At 41.7% G+C, this 23,597-nt stretch overlaps 1 protein-coding gene across 3 annotated transcripts in view; it reads right to left on the reverse strand.

Moving 5' to 3' along the window:
* elovl8b (ELOVL fatty acid elongase 8b) overlaps positions 1–20,425 on the reverse strand; it is a 43,883-nt gene extending 23,458 nt beyond the window's left edge. Inside the window, exons 1-3 of one of the 3 annotated variants that reach the window (XM_073062901.1) lie at positions 20,275–20,385; positions 9,099–9,163; positions 1,700–1,850 (exon numbers count right to left, since the gene is read on the reverse strand). Coding sequence is in view for 1 of the 3 variants with exons in the window: in XM_073062900.1 (XP_072919001.1) it covers positions 20,275–20,404 (130 nt within the window). In the remaining 2 variants the exon portion in view is untranslated. Of the gene's footprint in view, positions 1–1,699; positions 1,851–9,098; positions 9,164–20,274 lie in introns of all 3 variants that reach the window. The other 2 variants (XM_073062902.1, XM_073062900.1) reach the window with 2 other exon arrangements.
* Positions 20,426–23,597: the final 3,172 nt, after the last annotated feature.

The raw sequence follows: 23,597 nt of genomic DNA on the forward strand, positions 1-23,597 counted from the left end.
GGGTGAGATGGGGGAGACTATGCAAACAACTGTTGCCCAGGTGCTTCACCAATTGCAGCTTCATGGGAGAGTGGCTAAAAGAAAGCCAATGTGAAGAGAACTCACATGAAATCTCGGCTAGAGTTTGCCAGAAGGCACATGGGAGACTCTGAAGCCAGCTGGAAGTTTCTATGGCCTGATGAATCAAAACTGAGCTTTTTCACCATCACACTAAACAATGTTTGGGGCAAACCAAACACTGCACATCAAAAACACACCATCCCTACCATGAAGCCTGGTGGTGGCCGCATCATGAAGTGGGGAGGCTTCACCTCAGCAGGCCCTGGAAGGCTTGTGAAAGTAGGGACTAAAATGAATGCAATAAAATACAGGGAAATCCTGGAGGAAAACCTGACGCAGTCTGCAAGAGAACTGCAACTTGGGAGAAGATTTATTTTCCAGCAAGACAATGGCCCCAAGCATAAAGCCAAAGCTACACAGGAATGGCTGAAAAAACAACAAGGTTAATGTCCTGGAATGGCCAAGTCAGAGTCCAGACCTCAATCCATTTAAGAATTTGTGGCTGAAATTGAAAAGGGCTGTTCACTCACGATTCCCATGCAATCTGACAGAGCTTGAGTAGTTTTATTAAGAATGGGGAAAAATTGCAGTGTCCAGATGTGCGAAGCTGATAGAGACACCTATCCGCACATCAAGGTTGTAATTGCTGCCAAAGGTGCTTCTACTAAATACTGACTCGAACGGGGTGAGTAACTATGCAATCAATTATTTTATGTTTAATAATTATAATAAATTGAGACCAATTTATAAAGATCTGCTTTCACTTTGGCACGAGTCTTTTCTGTTGATCAGTGTCAAAAAAGCCAAATTAAATCCACTGTGATTCAATGTTGTAAAACAATAAAACATGAAAACTTCCAAGGGGAGTGAATACTTTTTATAGGCACTAAGTATATAATATATATAACTATGTAATGTATTTTGAAACAAGACATTTCTCCAAACCAGGGTATAAAGCACAGCAGTACACATGACAGACACAAAAATGGTAACTTATGAAGGCAAGAATAAAATCTACAGATGAATCACAGATAAGTAACAAACAAAAGTGCTTTAATATTGAATATTATAAAGTACGGAACAGATTAACCAGTGACACTTCAAATACGAAGCAGCAGGGAGCACTGGAGGCTAACAGCCTGAGGTATGAAACTGTCATCTTGACCATTCTTATTTTTATGCATTGTAGACTGCTGCCTGATGGTAGAAAGTCAAAGAGGATGCTGGATGAATAGGTGGGATCCTTAATACTAATGGCCCTGCGTATGCAGCACTCCTGAAAAATGTCCCCGACGGATGGTAGGGAGACCCCTATGATCCTCTCAGCTGTTCTTATAGTCAGTTGTAGGGACTTCAGGTCTGATGCTCAACTGCTCCCATACCGGATGGAGATACAACTTGTCAGGACACACTCAATGGTGCTCCTGTAAAACACAGTTAAGGGAGGATGGGGGGGGGGGGGGGGCTTTGCTTGCCTTAATCTAAGGAAGTGGAGGTGCTGCTGTGCCTTCTTGTTCAGGGAGGTGATATTAAGGGACCAGGTGAGGTCATCCATGATGGGAACTCCCAGGAACTTGGTGCATTTAACTCTCTCTATAGTGGAGCCATGCATCCGGAGAGGGGAATGGTTTGTCTGTACCTTCCTAAAGTCCAAAATGATTTCCTTTGTCTTCTCCACGTTCAGGGTTGGGTTCTTCTTCTCACACCAATCCACCAATCACATTTCCTCTCTATACACCATTTTGTCACCGTTCTTGATAAGGCCAACCACTGTTGTGTCATCCACAAACCTGATGACAGAGCCTTGGTCAGATGCAGAATCAGTTTGAGTAGAGGTACAAAATAGTATAAGGAAGGCAGGGTTGGGCCACATATCTCTCAAAAATACTTAATGTAGGATAGGGGTACAAATCAACAAACAATGCATGCTTACAGAAAAATTACTGTTTAAACATAATCAACTTTACTGATCAGACAAGTTACCAAAAGAGAACACGAGGACAGGCTTAGATTACATTGGCAATGTATTTTTAATTACATGCACTATGCAAACAACCAGTACCTAGCCTATTTCAAATCTGGCCACAAAAATTGAGACAGGATTAGTTAATGGTCTGACAGCCAAGTATCCACTGGGGAAGAGTGATCTTAATTAACATGATAACAGTTTCAAATTCAGTTGAAAATGTGAGAAATACAATTCTGCAGCAACTAACTTAAAAATCTAAATAAAGAAAGTGAAAACTAAGACTGGGAAGATAGATTGTCAATCAAGTCATTGAGTAGTGGCAGATATTTAAAAAGTTATTGCATAAATTTACATTACAATGTTTTTCAAACAGAAATAAAGACCAAGTTTGATCCACCAACGGCTAAGGTGGGTGGAGCTAAGGAACTAATGGCACCTAACAGCGACTCCTTTGCTTGCATCTTTGGAAACAGCTCTATTTCTATCTTTAGTGTCTCTATTTTTCCCTTTTAGGGTTCCTTTGATGACCCTGACCTGGAGTTACACGCTGACTACGGTTCTTTGCGGGAATGGGACCCGCTCTCGGGGCCTCACGACTGGCTGTAAGTCAATATACCAAGGATGCGGCCTAGAAGATTAGCTCATCTTTACGGTTCCGGGATTTCGTGGCTCTGGAGGCGGGTGGACTTGTGGTTGGTGCCACCTCAGAAAACTGGTGTGTCGTGGGAGTACATGGAAGATCAAAAACAGTGAGCTGGCTGCTGGCTGTGTGCCCAGAGACCCAAGTTCTTTGGGCACAGAGCTCGGAAGAAGCACGCAATGGACTTTTAACATCGTAAATCAGAGAGTTGTTTGCTATGTCTCCCCTCTCGCTGTGAAACGGAGACATCTCTTATTGGGGGGGAGAGAGGGGGGTGAGGAGAGGTGGGGACTGTGTTATGTCGAATTACTAGGTGAACAAGTAGTCTTTGGGGTACTACAAGTCCGTGTCTTCATTGATGCTTTGCTACACACTTGAGTGCTCAGTGGGGAGGGGTGCAGATGCTTTTTTGCTGGTGGGGGAGGGAGGTCATTGCTTTGCTGCTGCTTACACATGGTAGGGGGGAGCTGGGGGGCTTTGGGGTTCTAACATTTAACTGCCGTTCATTCTTTGGGGCACTCTGTTTTTGTGGATGTTTTCGAAGAAAAAGCATTTCAGGATGTATTTTGTATACATTTCTCTGACATTAAATATACCTTTGAAATTCAGAAGTAGCATTAAATGCAACACATAACATTGTGAAGATTAGACGCAGGCCAGTAGATTGGGAAAGAAAAAAAATTAGATCAAAACAAAAAAAAATGTTATTAAGAAAGCGGCAACAGAAGTAACGACGGGCAGTAATGGCATCAAAATGTTTGTTGCTTCCGGGGATGAGATTAGCAAATAAATATTGTAGAAATTTAAAAAATGATAAAACTTTTAACATGTATTTTGCATATGTCTTCACAGAAGATGACAAAAAAAACACATACAAATACTAGAAAATCTGCAGAAAAATTAAGTTAGAACAGTCACATGAAAAGATACTGTGTTAATGAGACTGAAGACTGACTGTACTTTACACAGTCACATACCAATGACATGTTTTTATTAAAGGGACAATTTAATTAGAGCACCTTGAGGATGTAACGAGTAGGGAGCATAAAATGGAATTAGGCAGATTTGGATTTACAGAAGGCATGAGATGAGGAGTTACACAATATGTTATTATGATATATAACAATTACTGAAATTAGATACAATATATGGACAGTGGATTAGCTAATTAATAGAAGCAGAATCAGAACAAACTGATTATTTTCAGGATGGCAAGTTTTACTAGTGAAATGCCATAGGGTTTAATACTGGAACCTCAGTTATCAATATTAAATGCCTTAAATAAAAGTGCAAAAAGTATTATAGCCAAATTTGCTGACAATACAAAATGAAATGAGAGGGCAAGTAGTACAGAGGAGTCCCATTCTGCAAAGGATATGAAAATATTTTGAATAGGTTAAAAAAGTTGGCAGATGAGAATAATGAAGGGAAGAGTGATGGGTAAAAACAGAATCAGAATCTTGTTGAAATGGAGAGAGAGACTGCAGAATGCTACAATGAAGTGTGATCTGGGTATTCCAATGTGAAATTAAGAAAGTTAGACAGATTAAGCAATTAGGCAGACAATGGAATGTGTGCGAACAGAGTAGAGAAGTAGCCAAGTCCTGATGCAACTGTACAGGGCTCACAACAAGACCTGCAGCACAGCACCAAGGTCTTATTTACGGATAAATTGGGTTGATAAAGGTAAAGGAATAGTCTTAGCAAAGGTGGTGCAGGTTGAACTTGGAGGCTTTGATGTTTAACAGAATGGGGGATCATCCTAGCAAAACACACAGTAACAAGAGTTTGGAAGATTTGACAAGGTAGATGGACAACTGAGCAAGCGCATGGACGTCAGCGAGTTAGACCAGCTCGAAGAGTTTAAAAGGAGACAGATTCATAGACTAGGCGCCAGAGAGTAGAGAGGGCTTCAACAGGGCTTCGGCGATAACGGGTCAAGGCGAAGTAAGCTTCTTGTGAGGAATAATAAGTATGTCTGTGAGGCCGGTGTTCTGTACTGGGTGTCAGATGTGGGATGTCCGGGAGAGTCCCAGCCTCCCAGAAGGCCACATCTGCACCAGGTGCATCAAGCTGCAGCTCCTTAGGGACTGTGTTAGGGAACTGAAGCTGCAACTTGATGACCTTCATCTTGTCAGGGAAAATGAGGAGGTGATAGAGAGGAACTATAGACAAGAGACAGATAAGTGGGTAACAGTCAGGAGATGGAGGGGCAAGAATCAGATACCAGAGAGTATCCCTATGCCTGTCCCACTTAACAATAAATACTCCTGTTTAAGTACTGTTCAAGGGGAAAGACCTACCTAGGGGAAGCAACAGTGGCCATGCCTCTGGCACAGAGTCTGGCCTTTCAGAAGGGTAGGGAAAGGAAGGCAGCAGTAATAGGGGACTCTATAGTTAGGGGATCAGACAGACGATTCTATGGACACAGGAAAGAAATGCGGATGGTAATCTACCTCCCAGATTTCAGGGTCGGGGATGGTTCTGATCACGTCCAAGATATCCTGCGGTGGAAGGGAGAACAGCCAGAGGTCGTGGTACATATTGGTACCAACAACATAGGCAGGAAAAGGGAGGAGGTCCTGAAAACAGACTACAAGGAGTTAGGAAGGAAGTTGAGAAGCAGGATCTCAAAGGTAGTAATCTCGGGATTACTGCCTATGCCACATGACAGTAAGTATAGGAATAGAGTGAGGTGGAGGATAAATGTGTTGCTGAGCGATTGGAGCGAGGGCAGGGATTCAGATTTCTGGATCATTGGGACCTCTTCTGGGGCAGGCATTGCACTTGAATCTGAAGGGGACGAATATCCTGGTAGGGAGGTTTGCTAAGGCTATTGGAGAGAGTTTAAACTAGAATTGCTGGGGGGTGGGAACCGAACTGAAGAGATGGAGGAAGGGGTGGTTTGTTCACAAGTAGAGAAAGCTTGGAGACAGTGCGAGAGGGAGAATAGGCAGGTGATAGAGAAGGGATGTGCTCAGACCGGTGGTTTGAGATGTGTCTATTTTAATGCAAGAAGCATCATGAACAAAGCAGATGAGCTTAGAGCGTGGATCAGTACTTGTAGCAATGATGTTGTGGCCATTACAGCGACTTGGATGCCTCAGAGGCAGGAATGGCTACTTTGAGTACCAAGCTTTAGATGTTTCAGAAAGGACAGGGAGGAAGGCAAAAGAGGTGGGGGCATGGCACTGTTGATCAGAGATAGTGTCACAGCTGCAGAAAAAGAGGAAGTCATGGAGGGATTGTCTACTGAGTTTCTGTGGGTGTAAGTTAGGAACAGGAAGGGGTCAATAACTCTACTGGGTGTTTTTTATAGACAACGGAATAGTAACAGGAATATTAAGGAGCAGATAGGGAGACAGATTCTGGAAAGGAGTAATAATAACAGGGTTATTGTGGTGGGAGATTTTAATTTCCCAAATATTGATTTGCATCTCCCTAGACCAAGGGGTTTAGATGGGGTGGAGTCTGTCAGGTGTGTTCAGGAAGGTTTCCTGACACTATGTAGATAAGCCTACAAGAGAAGAGGCTCTACTAGATCTGGTATTGGGAACCTGGTCAGGTGTCAGGTCTCTCAGTGGGAGAACATTTTGGAGATAGTGATTACAGTTCTATCTCCTTTACTATAGCATTGGAGGGGGATAGGAACAGACAAGTTAGGAAAGAGCTTAATTGGAGTAAGGGGAAATATAAAGCTGTCAGGCAGGAACTTGAAAGCATTAATTGGGAACAGATGTTCTCAGGGAAATGTAAGGCAGAAATGTGGCAAATGTTCAGGGGATATTTGAGTGGTGTTTTGCTTAGGTATGTTCCAATGAGACAGTGAAAGGATGGTGGGGTACAGGAATTGTGGTACAAATGCGGTTGAAAATCTAGTCAAGAAGAAAAGCTTATGAAAGGTTCAAAAAACTAGGCAATGATAGAGATCTAGAAGATTATAAGGCTAACAGGAAGGAGCTTAAGAATGAAATTAGGAGAGCCAGAAGGAGCCATGAGAAGACCTTGGCGAGCAGGATTAAAGAAAACCCCAAGGCATTCTACAGGTATGGGAAGAGCAAGAGGATAAGACTTGACAGAATAGGACCAATCAAGTGTGACAGTGGAAAAGTGTGTATGGAACCAGAGGGAATAGCAGAGATACTTGATGAATACTTTGTTTCAGTATTCACTACGGGAAAGGATATTTGCGATTGTAGGGATGACCTACAGTGGATTGAAAAGCTCGAGCATGTAGACATTAAGAAGGAGGATGTGTTGAAGCTTTAGGAAAGCATTGAGTTGGATAAGTCTCCAGGATCAGATGAGATGTACCCCAGGCTACTGCGGGAGGCAAGGGAGGAGATTGCTGAACCTCTGGCAATGATCTTCGCATCATCAATCGGAGAGGTTCTGGAGGATTGGAAGGTTGCAGACGTTGTTCCCTTATTCAAGAAAGGGGAGTAGAGATAGCCTAGGAAATTACAGACCAGTGAGTCTTACTTCAGTGGTTAGTAAGTTGATGGAAAAGATCCTGAGAGGCAGGATTTATGAACAGTTGGTAAGGCATAATATGATTAGGAATAGTCAGCATGGCTATATTGGGCCCTGGTCAAACCCCACTTGGAGTACTGTGCTCAGTTCTGGTCACCTCACTACAAGAAGGAAGTAGAAGCTGTAGAAAGGGTGCAGAGGAGATTTACAAGGATGTTGCCTGGATTGGGGAGCGAGTGAACTCGGCCTTTTCTCCTTGGAGCGGCAGAGGATGAGAAGTGACCTGATACAGATGATGACAGGCATTGATTATGTGGATAGTCAGAGCTTTTTCCCAGGGCTGAAATGGCTGACACAAGAGGGCATAGTTTAAAGGTGCTTGGAAGTAGGTACAGAGGAGATGTCAGGGGTAAGATTTTTTTTTAATACGCAGAGAGTGGTGAGTGCCTGGAATGGGCTGTGGGCAACGGTGGCAGAGGCAGATATGATAGCGTCTTTTAAGAGACTCCTGAATAGGTACATAGAGCTTAGAAAAATAGAGGCCTATGGGTAATCCTAGGTAATTTCTAAAGTAAGTACATGTTCGGCACAGCATTATGGGCCAAAGGGCCTGTATTGTGCTGTAGGCTTTCTATGTAGATGTGGCGACAATGCTTCACCTCTTGAAAAAACCAAAAAGCAGAGCAAAATTTCCAATTGGGAGGCTCTTCCTTTCAAATGCCAAAAATTTTTGGAATACTCTACAACCTAAAACTATGTAGGATGAATCACTGAATTTATCCAAGGCTTGAGATGAATGACTTGTTGATTTATGGTTTGAGGAACCAGTAGTAAAAGGGAGGCGAGATCAAGTTTGGATCAGCTGAGACCTTTCTGAATGGTAAAGCGGACTTGGTGGGCAAAGTGAAACTCTGCTTTCCATTTATTATGTTCTTGCGCTCTTAAAGTGTCTCAGCTCTTGTCTCTAGTGTGATTGCTGGAACACAAGGGGATTTATTAAAACATGTCTTTCAAACTCTCATCGCTCTAAAGGAATCTCCAAGCTTGTGTTGGTGGATGGCTTTTGTTGCTGGCAATCTTGGCAGTGAATCCAGTCGATACACCTGGACTACTTCATGGATGGAGTGAGGCCTGGATCATACCTTACAAATTTATTTTGCTTCCCACTACCTCATTTAGTTGTTCCATACTATTATTTAGATAAGTATCTTTCCTTTGTATTCTGTATTATTGTTGGCTATCTCACAGCATTCGCAGCCACCTAGCAGGGCACAGGGTCGCACCATGTTTATTCAAGAGTAGAACAGGCTACAAAGCAGATAGACACAAGCCCCTACTGACCACATTGGGGCTGGCCTCATCTCAGCATGTCTCTTGGCACAGAATTGTCACCATTGGTGTTGGACCAGCAAGCTTCAGCAGCTTTTTAGTCAAAAGATCTGACCTGCTTGTACTCTCATGAAGAAAACACCAGATCAATGCAAGTCAGTTTTATAATCTAGCTACTTGAATTATAAAAGATTACATTTCCAAATTTGGTTGTGAATTCACAGATTAACTGGAATAATGTCATGAACCATAAACATTATCAAAATAAATTGCAGAGAGAGACAAGAAATAGGTGTAGAGTGGATTGTGGAGCCTCTTGGTTATGACCAAGTGTATCAAAGACAAACTTAAGATTCAGCTCTGAAAAATTGATCTACTTGACATATCATGTTACCATCAAGTTAATTCTTGCATAAGACGCAAACTGGTTGTAATAATTTCCCTTTTCCTGAGCCTCCATTCAGAATAACAGGACAAGCATGCAGTCCTGTATACCACACAGGAATAGATTTATGCAGCCTTAAAGTATATTATTACATAAACAAAATATTTTAAATGTGTGCAATTATATTTATTTGTATGGAGGACGAAAGATGAAGCAAGTGGGAGGTGGTGGAGAATGCTTACATTATGGAATCTCAGTGTGGGAGGTGGTTTTCAAGAAATGGAGATTTGTAGAAGGGTCACCCAATCTGCCAGAAGAAAAAAAGAGAAAAGAAGAAAACTAAAGTAACTTTCATACCACTAGTAATATAGATGTGTCTCCCTAATACAAGATGATCAATAGCTTTGATCATCGACAAGAAAAATAATGCAAAATCATTAGACAAGGTGGAAAGCCATAAAATCTTTTTATGCCCAGGCTGAAAAGTTGTGAGAAGATTTGAACAAAAAGTCAAACACAGTGTACCTACAATAAAACCCATAAAAATATCATTTATCAGTGTCTAAGCTCCTCTGGAAGGCAGAATGATCACATCATAAAGAAAAATTTATTCAACAAGAGAGTCATAGAGTCATACAGCACAGATAAGAGCGTCCCAATCCATCACATTCATGCCATCTTTTAATTATCCTGACTAACTCCCATCTGCCTACATTAGGTGTCTGCTTTCTTCAATGACTCACATTGTCAAGTGCCTGTTGAAATGTCTCTTAAGCATGATTGAACCTGATTTCACCACAACGTATGGTGATATCAAATACTCTGCGCCAAACTTCCCCTCAAATTTTACAGAATACTTTCCTCTCACCTAAAACCCATGCCTTTTTTATATATCATGGGAAAAACCTACCCTATCCATATTTCTTCTAATTTTATATACCTTTGTCACCCCTTAGATTCTGTCCCTCCAGGGAAAACAAGTCCAGCCTATCCAATCTCTCCAAACAACTGAAGTCATCTAGTTAATGGCAACATGCTGCTGAACCTCTTCTACACTTTCTCCAATATAACTACATCCTTCCAGCACTGCATGCAATATTCCAAGTGTAGTCTAACTGTGCTCTTTGAAGTTGGAACATAACCTCCCAACTTTTAAACACAAGAGATTCTGCAGATGTTGGAAATCCAGAGTCACACAAACAAAATGCTGGAGGAACTCAGGTCAGACAGCATCTATGAAAAGGAGTAGGCAGATAACATTTTGGTCCAAGACACTTCATCAGGACTAGAAGGGGGAAGAGGCCACAATAAGAAGGTGGGAGGGGAATATGTAGAAGCTACAAGAAGGTGATAGGTGAACACGAATGAATCTGCAGATGCTGGAAATAAATAAAAACACAAAATGCTGGCAGAACTCAGCAGACCAGACAGCATCTATGGGAGGAGGTAGTGACGACGTTTCGGGCCGAAACCCTTCATCAGGAGTGAAGTAACATGGGATGGTCGAGGGGGGATAAGAAGTGGGGGGAGGGATGAAGTAGAGAGCTGGGAAGTGATAGGCTGAAGGGAAATGGGCTAAGAGGAAGGTGAAGAATTATGGGAAATAAAAGAGAAAGAAAGGTAAGGCTGGGGGGAGATTATAGTGAGGGGGGGAAGAGAGAGAAAGAGAACCAGAGGCAGGCTTGGGGTGGGGGAGGGGAGAAGAGAAGGAATGAAGAAAGAAGCTGGGAGGTGATAGGTGGAAAAGATAAAGGATTGAAGGAGGAATCTGACAGGAGAGGAAAGAAGATGGGAGAAAAGGAAGGGGGGGGGCAACAGGGGGACATGACAGGTAGGTGAGGAGAAGATGCAAGAGAAGAGCCAGAGTAGAAAATGGAAGAGGGAAGGGGGAGGGAGAAAAATTACCAGTTAGAGAAATCAACGATCGTGCTACCAGGTTTGAGGCTACCCAGACTGAATATGAGGTGTTGCTCCTCCAACCCGACAGTGGCCTCATCGTGGCACACACTAGTGATGATGGGAACAGAACTGATGAAATATATAAATATACTGATGAAATTAACTGCTGCAGGAAGAAAGGAAATTTCCATGAAGCAGAAACACTTGGTGCTGGAAGTGTCATGGAACTTATAATTTGGGACTCAGATCAGAGAAAAACGTTCACTTCAGCTATTTTTTTTAAAAGTATGGCCAAACTGCAGATGAATCTTACTTATAATGTTAATGTGAAAAGCGCTACATGCTAAAGGCATTTGGCCATCACACAGTAAAGTAAGTTTAGGAACTGACATTTCACCATTCCTTCTACAGATATTATGAATTCTGGCACAACAGAAAATGTTGAATAATAATGTTCTCTTTCAGATGTGACAAGCAGGTCACAGTCACTTGCTCAAATAGCTTTTAAAACATTATAAACCACCTCACCATTACACCAGCATCAACTGATGCATCTGTGAAAGTTCTTAGCTCCCATATCGATTGTCAATAATTGATCATTAATTCAGACACCACAAAACCACTATGAACGCACTCAGACTTGATCACAAGCTACCTGTGAAGAAAGCCAAAAATGCACAGTATATTAAGAATAATTATAAAGTTAAATGTTACCCTCATTTAAGTTGGACTTTATTACAATGAATCAGCCTAACTAAGAATAGAAATACAGTGGAATCCAGTCAATTTGCCCTTCGGTTATCATATACTTATCTGGGACAATTCTTAAAGAACAAAATACAATTGACAAATATACCCTCATTAGTACAGTAGACTTTGATCCCACACCACCAGTTTCAGGAACAGTTAATGCTCTTCTGCCATTAAGTTCCATCACCGGTGTACATAACTTCACTCTCCTCAACAATGAACTGATTCAACAACCCATAGACTCATCTTCAAGGACTATAAGTCAGCTTCTTAGTTTTATTTATTTACCTATTTATGATTACTATTTTATTGTTTTGGCACAGTTTGTCTTTTGCACACTAGTTGCTTGTCAGTCTTTGTGTTTAGTTTTTAGACCATAAGACATAGGAGCAGAATTAGGCCATCTGGACCATCGAGTCTGCTCTGCCATTCTATCATGGCTGATCCCTTTATTTCCTCCTGATCAACCCCAGTTCCCAGCCTTCTCCCTGTAACCTTTGATGCCATGTTCAATCAAGAACCTATCAATCTCTGCCTTAAATACACCCAACAGCCTGGCCTCCACAGCTGCACATCGCAGCAAATTCACCACCTTTGGCTAAAGGAATTTCTCCACATCTCCGTTTTGAAAAGGCACCCCTTTGTCCTGAGGCTGTTCCCTCTTGTCCTAGACTCTCCCACCATGGGAAACATCCTTTGCATATTTACTCTGTCTAGGCTTTTCAACATTCAAAAGGTTTCAATGAGATCCCCCCTCATCCTTCTGAATTCCAGCAAGCACAGGCCCAGAGCCATCAAACATTCCTCGTATGATAACCCTTTCAATCCAGGAATCATCCTTGTGAACCTCCTCTTGACTCTCTCCAATGCCAGTACATCTCTTCTAAGATGAGGGGCCCAAAACTGTTCACGGTACTCAAGGTGAGGCCTCACCAGTGTCTTATAAAGCTTCAGCATCACAAACTTGCTCTTGTATTCTAGACCTCTTGAAATGAATGCTAACATGGCATTTGCCTTTCTCACCACCGACTCAACTTGCAAGTTAACCTTAAGGGTGTTCTACACAAGGACTCCCAAGTCCCTTTGCATCTCAGATCTTTGGATTTTCTCCCCATTTAGAAAATAGTCTGCACATTTACTTCTACCACCAAAGCGCATGACCATGCATTTTCCAACATTGTATTTCATTTGCCACTTCCTTGCCCCTCTACCAATCTTTGTATCATCTGCAATCTTGGTAACAAAGCCATCTATTCCATCATCTAAATCATTTATATACATTAATAAATCACTTTTCATTGATTTTATTGCATTTCTTTGTTCTACTATGAATGCCTGCAAGGAACTGAACATCAGAGTAGTGTATGGTGACATGTACATACTTCTGGTTCCTTAAGGGGACAAGCTCCCGCTACCAATTAAATGCCCCCAATGTCGTGCACCTCAAATAGCCTCTGACAACGAAGTCCAGCTCCTGGCCTTCATGTGCAGTGGAACCATTTCTACTGATGGGAGAAGGGGCAAAGCCAGGTTACTGGTGCCTTGAAACCAGTCGCTTTGAGCAAATGGGGCTTGCCACCCATGGTTGGTAGCTCACCTCGGAAAAAGAAAACTCTAATTTCAAACCTCCACTGCCTTGGGACTATATCCATTCATGGAGAAGGTTTGAAGTGTAACCGCAAGGAAAAATCCAGGAGTCCCTAAGGCTGTCCTACGTTGAGTTTAATGCTGACTGCCAACTCCTGCGATACCACTGGTGCCAAACTGTATTAACTTCTGCCGTCCCTTTGGATTCATCAGCTTCATGGGGAAGGGGAGCCCGCATCATGGGCAACAGCCTGCTCACCATATTGTGCTGCCCTGGCTTGCGAATCATGTAGACAGCTGGAATACAACATCCATGCTTGACCCAGCCAATGGAGGGCCTAAAGAAAACTACCTCTGATAAAATTTGCTTTCAAGTTGGTTGATGCTCAGGATAGATACTTAATATCATTTTTTCTTTCAGTTATTAGCATTGACTGGTGCATCTCACACACATATGTGATCTTGTGTTGTTCTAAATTCCAAAATAATCTTTGGAACATTATTCGTGTCCCAGAATGTTACAATACAGAAAGCAATTTGGTCCATCTAGTCCATGCTAAAAAATCATTCTCCCTAGCAATCTAGTATTCTAAAAAGCATTTATGAATCTCAAAGATGAGAAAACATTGAAAATAGTTCTCACAAGATTATTAAGACCAATTGCTGTGATTGATAGAGTGGATTCCAGTTAATTTGGCCAGTGGTTAATCAGGACAGTCGCTTATTTTGGACAACTCTTAAAGAACCAGGCGGCAGGGTGAAGATACGCCTCTACCAAAGGAGGGGTAAGGCGCTCCTTCCCTCCGCTAGTCTGCAGGTCACCCTTGGGTAGGGTGTGGCACCTGCTTAAGCACCCCCCCCCCCACATCAGAATCATGTGAAGCCATGGGAGTAGGTGGTGGATGGGCATATGAGCACCTGGTACATATCAGAAGTCCTGGTTTTGCGACCACTGATGGCAGGCAGACCATCTCTAACGGCTGGAGTTACCCGTTTTGTAAAGACACGGAACAGAAGGCGGCAATGTCAAACCACTTCTGCTGAAAAATTTGCCAAGAACAATCATAGTCATGATCCCCTTTGTAATATGATACTGCATATAATGAACAAACTTAAAGAACAAAAACCGAGAAAATAGCCAGGATTCCTTTTGTTTATTTGGCACACCGTGCCAAATTGGGACAGGAGAATATTGCCAATTTCTAACTAGCGTCAGTTACATGCACTTATGTGGCCAGTAGATACTACACTGTGCTTCGAGTGAACAGTTCTAAATAGCACCAATTGCATGCACTTGTCATTGATAGTTGTTAAGAAATAAGCAGTAAGGCAATTCAGAGCTATTCACTGCAGTTTCAAGCATTCAGGCTTGGAGATGCAGGAGACGACTGGGAGTGAAAATGAAGCCATGAACATTAAAATCTCCATTTGTTAAGTGCTTCTCCCTGTCCCTTTTATCCCCTTTGCTCACTGCTCCCGATTCACATGGGCCCCATCACCAAATCTCTTTCTCTTCATCCATTCTATTTGCCCATCACCCATACTCTCCACCAACTGGTTTCCCTCCCCACTGCAGTCCCTTCATTCCATGCTTCACTTTCCTCTCCTAACAGATTCTATTTTATATATAACAATCACAGCACGGAAACAGGCCATTCCGGCCCTCCTAGTCCGTGGCGAACTCTTAATCTCACCTAGTCCCACCTACCCGCACTCAGCCCATAACCCTCCACTCCTTTCCTGTCCATATACCTATCCAATTTTACCTTAAATGACACAACTGAACTGGCCTCTACTACTTCTACAGGAAGCTCATTCCACACAGCTATCACTCTCTGAGTAAAGAAATACCCCCTCGTGTTTCCCTTAAACTTTTGCCCCCTAACTCTCAAATCATGTCCTCTCGTTTGAATCTCCCCTACTCTCAATGGAAACAGCCTATTCATGTCAACTCTATCTATCCCTCTCAACATTTTAAATACCTCGATCAAATCCCCCCTCAACCTTCTATACTCCAATGAATAGAGACCTAACTTGTTCAACCTTTCTCTGTAACTTAAGTGCTGAAACCCAGGTAACATCCTAGTAAATCGTCTCTGCACTCTCTCTAATTTATTGATATCTTTCCTATAATTCGGTGACCAGAACTGTACACAATATTCCAAATTTGGCCTTACCAATGCCTTGTACAATTTTAACATTACATCCCAACTTCTGTACTCAATGCTCTGATTTATAAAGGCCAGCATTCCAAAAGCCTTCTTCACCACCCTATCTACATGAGACTCCACCTTCAGGGAACTATGCACTGTTATTCCTAGATCTCTCTGTTCCACTGCATTCCTCAATACCCTACCATTTACCCTGTATGTTCTATTTGGATTATTCCTGCCAAAATGTAGAACCTCACACTTCTCAGCATTAAACTCCATCTGCCAACGTTCAGCCCATTCTTCTAACTGGCATAAATCTCCCTGCAAGCTTTGAAAACTCACCTCATTATCCACAACACCTCCTACCTTAGTATCATCAGCATACTTACTAATCCAATTTACCACCCCATCATCCAGATCATTTATGTATATTACAAACAACATTGGGCCCAAAACAGATCCCTGAGGCACCCCGCTAGTCACCGGCCTCCATCCCGATAAACAATTATCCACCACTACTCTCTGGCATCTCCCATCTAGCCACTGTTGAATCCATTTTATTACTCCAGCATTAATACCTAACGACTGAACCTTCTTAACTAACCTTCCATGTGGAACTTTGTCAAAGGTCTTGCTGAAGTCCATATAGACTACATCCACTGCCTTACCCTCGTCAACATTCCTCGTAACTACTTCAAAAAATTCAATTAGGTTTGTCAAACATGACCTTCCACACACAAATCCATGCTGGCTACTCCTAATCAGATCCTGTCTATCCAGATAATTATAAATACTATCTCTAAGAATACTTTCCATTAATTTACCCACCACTGATGTCAAACTGACAGGTCTATAATTGCCAAGCTTACTTCTAGAACCCTTTTTAAACAATGGAACCACATGAGCAATACGCCAATCCTCTGGCACAATCCCCGTTTCTAATGACATCTGAAAGATCTCCGTCAGAGCTCCTGCTATCTCTACACAAACTTCCCTCAAGGTCCTGGGGAATATCCTGTCAGGACCCAGAGATTTATCCACTTTTAAATTTCTTAAAAGCGCCAGTACTTCCACCTCTTTAATTGTCATAGGTTCCATAACTTCCTTACTTGTTTCCCACACCTTACACCATTCAATATCCTTCTCCTTAGTGAATACCGAAGAGAAGAAATCGTTCAAAATCTCTCCCATCTCCCTTGGCTCCACACATAGCTGACCACCCTGATTCTCTAAGGGACCAATTTTATCCCTCACTATCCTCTTGCTTTTAATATAACTGTAGAAGCCTTTCGGATTTACTTCCACCTTATTTGCCAAACCAAACTCGTAACTTCTTTTAGCTTTTCTAATCTCTTTCTTAAGATTCCTTTTACATTCTTTATATTCCTCGAGCAATTCCTTTACTCCATGCTGCCTATATCTATTGTAGACATCCCTCTTTTTTCGAACCAAGTTTCTAATATCCCTTGAAAACCACAGCGCTTTCAAACCTTTAACCTTTCCTTTCAACCTAACAGGAACATAAAGATTCTGTACCCTCATAATTTCACCCTTAAATGACCTCCATTTCTCTATTACATCCGCATTATTTTCTTCGGCCATTTGTCCCTTCCATCTATGACCTCCAAGCTTCTGATACCATTCCCATTAATCCCACTTCCCCATGTGCCCCCACTCCATTCCCCCCTCACGTGGATCCATCTATCATCTGATCCATCCCTTTCCTCCATCTTTCTGTACTGGCGATCTTCCCTCAATCCTTCAGCGCAGATAACGGATCTCAAGCCGAAATGCTGTGTGTCCGTTCCTCTACCTTGATACTACTCGACCTTTTACATTCTTCCATCTTTTTGTGTGTTGCTCCAGACTTCAGCACCTGCAATCTTGTGTCTCCAATTACTTAGAAGTACCAAATAAAGACTGAAGAGTTTAGTCCAAGCTGTTTGATTCCAAAATAGTCAGAATTCAAATAACTACTTAATGGCATGGACAGTGAAAAAGATTTTTGCAAGTTCCACAAAGTCAGCCTATAGGATTCTGGTTTATTGGAAATGCACAAAGAAACAGTATAAATAAGAAAGCTAAATAAGTAAAGGCTTTCTTCTGAAATACTTTTATCATTTTCTTGTAAAGTTGATCGTAGTTAATATTCCCTGTCAAGCACCTGACGGACATTAAGGGAGTCAACAAAAAGATGGAAAAGGGTAGGGAAATGGTATGAGGTAAAAATATTTATCACAATCTTGCTGAATGGCAGAACAGGCTCAATAGGCCTCTTCAAATTTTCTTAAGTCATTTATCTGTGTAGATAATTTTTAATTCCATTCAAAACATAATTATACCATTATTATATACAAGGCAGAGCAATATTAACATCTGAAAAATAAACTTACAGTCATCCTACTAATATTTTGGTCTTCCTCCACATTGTTTTATTGCCAAATACTATTACCCAAGCATATACCAAATGTTTTTGTCCCCATACAGCATTCATGGCCAGCTTCCTTTATGCTGTTTCAAGTTCGCCATTCAAGATTTATCAATTCAACTTCCAAACTCCAAGTTAGATAAGAAAATACACATATTAAGCTATCATTAAAATTGCTTTGGGAATCTTTATTGACAGGGCTCATGACAATAGTACACAAACTACTTTTTCACAAGGCAAGCCCAGAACTAGACAAGCAATTCCAGCAAGCTATCAATTTTATAAATACTTGTCTATCAAACCAGTAAAATTTCCATATATTACACTGATCACTAATACAAACTGAGACAAAGAATGGGTGTGATAAGAGAAGCAAATGAATAGCTTCACTTTACAAAGAACATCCCCCACAGCATTGCTCATGATTCCAATGCTTCCCTGAGTTAACTTTCTCTTTTCAAAGTTACTCCTTCTCACTTAATCACTTCATCTGCTTGAGGTCCTGCATCTCTTCTGCAAACTGGTTCATTTCACACCAAGCAGAAAAAAAGCAAGTGGCAGGGAAAGCGCTTGCAGCTGATCCAGGATCTGTCATGCATCCCGTAACTCTCAATCAATACTTCCCCCTTCTTTCTGACAAATCTGCCCATGCTACTTCCTCATCAGAATTTCACACTACTTATGCCCAAACCTTCGTTATCTTCGCCCTTCACTTTCTCCTCTGCCTGATTCCAAATGTATGTTGTGTTCCACCATGGAGCTTTAAAGAGAAAAGGATAGTTCCAACTTGGCTAAAAGGGTCAGAAAAGTGGCCCATGGACAAATGCCTGAAAAAGCAGTGTCTGTGTTTTCATTCTGTCTGATATCAGCAACAAATACAATGATCAGAACTACAAGGAGGGAAGTTGGCAAGACAGTTATGACTTAAGATCTTTGTTAAAGATCTTAAAACTTGAATAGCTTGAAGGGCAGTCACTAAAAATTAAATAATTTAAGAGGAACTTCCTTACAAAGAGCAGTTAAAATGTAGAACTTACCACTTATAATCAGAGTGCTCTGGTTACATCACTGTCTGGTATGGAGGTGCCAATGCACAGAATTGGAAAAAGCTGCAGAGGATTGTAAACTCCATCATGGGTGCTAGCCCTCCCACCATTAATGACATCTTCAAAAGATGCTACCTCAAGAGGCAGCACCCGTTATGAAGAAACCACATCAACTCTGCCATCAGGGACAAGGTACATAAGTATGAAGACACACGCTAAACATTTTAGGAACAGCTTCTTCCCCTCTGAAACTACATTTCTGAATGGCCCATGATCACTCCTTCACTATTTTGCTCTAATATATTCTTACTGTAGTTTATTGTAGTCTTGCACTATTGTGCTGTATAACAGATTACAGGACACATGTCAGTGAAAATAAACCTAATTCTGATTCCATGTGCTGTGCCTGAAACAGGTAACACTTAAGGGTTGCTGTGGTGCGGGTGGGGAGGGAGGGGGGCAAGCCAGGGTAGGTATGGTCAAGGGCAGAAATCAAGTTATTCTGGGTAGTCATCATCAAACAATTAGAGCTGACAAAGGCATGTGTGGAATATAAACACCCACAATAAACAGGCCTTCCAGCCTCCTTGTCAAGCTTTAAGTTTTACATGACATTAGTTAATAATCTCAGCTACCAAAGTCCATATTCTATTCTTTGGTCACTTCATCGATACGAGTTTATGTATTTCAATTGAGTACACTGAGCAAAAGTTAAATATTTCTTTTAGATGTTGCCAACTGCTGTGGCAGTGTTCTTTCGAGTCAAAGTGCTCAAACTAGAGACTTGAACTTAATGTGAGGCTTCGACACAGCGATGCCCATTCCTCGACCACCGTAACTGAAGACATATTACACTAGCAACACTGGAGCACGTTGCAGTGACCTGTCTTTGTCGCACTTCTCGTTTCCCCACAGTGCAAAATAACTGCACTTATATAAACGTGTGCAGCTGGTACAGGCTTTTAAAACACCCCACGATCCTGAAAAACGACATACTGTATAACGGTTCTCTCTTTGGTGAGTACTAATCTGCTCTGGTGGAGGAATAATCGCAGCGAGCAATCTGTGACCAGGGCAAGGCGGTGCCGGTGGTGTGCTATTAGTGCCAACATCCCACCGACAGGAAACTAGCCATCGATAGGCCTGCAACCATCTCAACACAGCCAGTACCTGTTCCAAAAATATAATTAACTTGTACCAAAGACTGAATTCACAGTCAAACCGATATCCTTGAACTTCATGAAAATCTTAAAGAATTGGCACTTCTCCACCCCACCCCTGGAAAGCGGCCCCAATCTAAATTTCCCCAAACAAAACTTGCTTCCACAGACTCTTCCCAAAGAAATATTCTCCACGTGTTTGCGGCCGCCATAAAAGGTGCGTTAAAGCTGACTTAAAAGAGCTTTTTTTCAGCGCAGTATTCAACATGTGGTGCAATCAATGACGGCTGGGCGATGCCACGCCTCGGGGAAGAACAAAAGGGCAGCTACGATTTTAACAAGCGGTAAAGTTGCCTGCGTTGGGGTCCGGTGAACCGTAGCCCGGCCACACTCACCTTTGCCGGACGCCGGACGCTCCGAGAGCCCCACCGGAGTGAGCTGCCTGAAGGAAGAGAGTGGGTGAGCCGGGCGGAACGCAGCGCGACTCCGACGGGACCGAGCATCTGCTTCCCCTGCGCTGCGCATGTGTCAGAAAGCAACAGATGCTACCGCCAATCCACAACGGAGCTCACAGAGGAACTTTTCTCTTGGAGCGAGAGTTAACCGTTTCACTCCGACCACGGAGCTCCCGAGGTAAATTGTGATGTTCAAAGATAAAAGTCACAAAAATAATTTCCAGTAATTATTTTGGGCGCCGCCTACCTTGAACAACCCCAAAATGAATGCCGTTTTATTTGATTAACTGCCTTCAAAAATTACTGCATCTTCCTATTGCTGATCATATTTTTTGTGGGAGAGTTGGGCTTATTGTCGATCTCTATTTGCCCCAGAAGGTAGCTTGATGTTAGGAGGTAGAGGGTGATGGACAATAGTTATTTTTGCGTTTTGCACAGTGGTGAAACGCAGGGCTTGGTGCTGTGACCTTGACAGTTCTGTTTTACGATAGTCTCGCCGGCAACTGTAGATGGTGGCAAGAGATGGCGATGTCAGGGCGTCCAGCGACGTCAGATGTCCTCTTGTGGCGACTGTATTTTAATTGCTAGTTCACTTGAGTTCCTGGTCAAAGGATGTTGACGTTGAGAGTCTCAGCGATATCCACCATTCATATATAAATATAGCAGGGCTATACAACTTTGACAATCTTGTGGAGGTGGGATTGCTGACGTTTTTATTTCGTGTACTTTTGCAGCTTCACACACTTGTAATACTGTTTTGTATCTTCGTCAGTTTAGGGTTTTTGGATATGTTAGTGTTAGCCCTGGCGTAACCTTCTGTACTCTATTGATCCTAAGTTGTACCTCGACCTATTTCAACAGTAGATTAAAAGATTTGCTGGGCCACGGGGTTCCTGCTTCACAGTACCAACAGAATGTGCAAAGGTGAGCAACATGGTACAGGAGGTGTCTTTAGTGGCTCTGCAAGAGTGATGGAGTTGTCACTACATACAATGCCATGTGGGAGATGCAACAGGGACAACTTGATTGCTGAGGATGAAGTCAAGTAGATTACGTACACGACGCTGGAAGAACTCAGCAGGTCAGGCAGCATCCGTGAGAAAAGAGTAGCCAACGTTTCGGGCCGAGACCCTTCATCAGGGATGGGAGTAGATTGAAGCCTCTAGTTTGCTGATTACATGCTGTAGATGTATTCTGGTAGTTATATCTTCCTAGACTTGGGTATCTCAGTCACTGGTGGTGCTGGCAAGCCACCATGTTAATGGGCATTGAAGTTCACCCCCTACCAACTACCCCAGCCCACCACACACCCCCCCCCCCAATGATGTTCAAATTGAGGATCACTGATTCATCATCCAAGGTGGTAATCAGGGGGAGGCTTTTTTTGCCCATGTTGAAAATGGTTTCATGTGTTCTCATTGTTTTGAAAATCAATGTTGCGGACTTTTGCGGATAATCCTCCCTCCTGTATAGTGGGATAGGGCAGAACAGTGCTTGGCATGTTACTCATAAGGTAGGTTTCCATGTCTTTGACTATGGTAGAGAATAACTCTCCACTCATCCTCAGGTATTTTTGGGAAGCCTATTGGGCCAGTAGTGACTTTACAATGTACGGGTCCCTTTTTCTATTATAACATAGAGAATATGCTGCAACTCTGTTGCTTGCTAGGCCATTTCAAAGAGGAATCAAGAGTCAACCACATAGCGGGGGCTGCCTGGAATTGGTTTTTGACCTCTTAATTATTATGACATAGAAGAAAACTGTTTTTCTTGGACCATGTGAGCTCCCAGAAGAGAAATCCTGGCAGTCCAGTACCCCTTCTCCTTATTTCCTAGTACTCCTAAAACTTATTCTCCAATGGCTTAAGCTCTGCGACAATTCCTCTAATTTTTTCCTCCCATTATGTCTGTTTGAAAATGCATTCAGAACCCATTTACTTTGACTTAACTTTTTGGCCATCTGCTCAAAATAGGCTAATGTAGCTTTATGTCTTTTTTTGGCTAATGCTCTTTCTTGTGAAACATTTTGCTCTTTTTAAAACAATAGCATTCAACCATGATGAAATAAATAAGTTAACTAAAAAAATTGATTAAGTATTTTCCCTAAAGGCAGAGAGTTAAATAGAGAATTTGTTGTGGTATATGGTAGAAATTCCAGAGTTTATATTTGGGCAACTAAAAGCATCTGACAGTGGAAAAGCAAAAAAAAAAATTAAATTAAATTAAAAAATCCAGGTTGAGTAAGAAGCCAGATTTGGAGAAATCCATCATGGTGTTGAAGGATGATAGAGCACTAAGGCCAATAAGAACAACCTTGTGTTTCCAGTGATATTCACATCTTGTAAACAATAAAAAATATGTATTGAACATAATCTATAATAAATGTTCAGGAGTATCTGATAATCAATTTTAACCTATGTTCCAAATGAGAGATTCTATACATGTAGCCTTGATGCTGCAGCGGATTCCAGCAACATGCTACAAGATTGCTTCACTGGATGCAACAGTCATTAATGGAGTCAAATAGGATTTGAAATGATCCCTATTATTTATCCTCTTTAAAATAGTAAGTTATGAAATAGTAATGCCACTTCTTCCAAAATAGGAAACCAAATGAAAATAATTACACATCTCTAGCAATTGACATTTTTGTTTTAGTCCTACTGATATATTAATATTGCAAAAATGCATGGCCAAAGTTCATTTTCAGACAATTGTGGTTTTTGTTTTGCTTCAAACAATGCACAACAGTAAACTTTCCAATTAGGAGCATGCTTATTTATAATTATTGCATAGCAATTAAAACCCACTTCATCAATTCTCTCCTGGAGAATTATTGGTATCAAAGGAAGTATCCTTCTTACAACTGCAGTCACATTGGGATAAGATCTTCCATGTGCAATATCATTAGTATTTCCATGTAGATAAGAATGATGATCCACGGGAAGGATCTGAGTACCAAGGGACTGATTTTTTTTATATATCCAGGAAGTCAAGAAAGGAAGTTACTTGAAAAGTTTACATACCATGATTAAATTAATTCTGAAATAAGTTACGGGACTCGGCCACTGGAACATACAAAACAATGGGTTTGAGATATTTTAGTGTAACTCTGAAAAAAGGACATGGTGAGAAAAGTTTATGGTGTACTCACAGACACTTCCGTGTAACAACAGCTAATTCTACGATTATTCAGAATGTTAAATATATCATTTTATTAAATGAACTGAAAACTGCAGTGTATTAAAACTTAATCCAATAGG

Source organism: Hemitrygon akajei, chromosome 12 (assembly GCF_048418815.1).
Source record: "Hemitrygon akajei chromosome 12, sHemAka1.3, whole genome shotgun sequence".
In the NCBI taxonomy this organism is placed as follows: Eukaryota; Metazoa; Chordata; class Chondrichthyes; order Myliobatiformes; family Dasyatidae; genus Hemitrygon; species Hemitrygon akajei.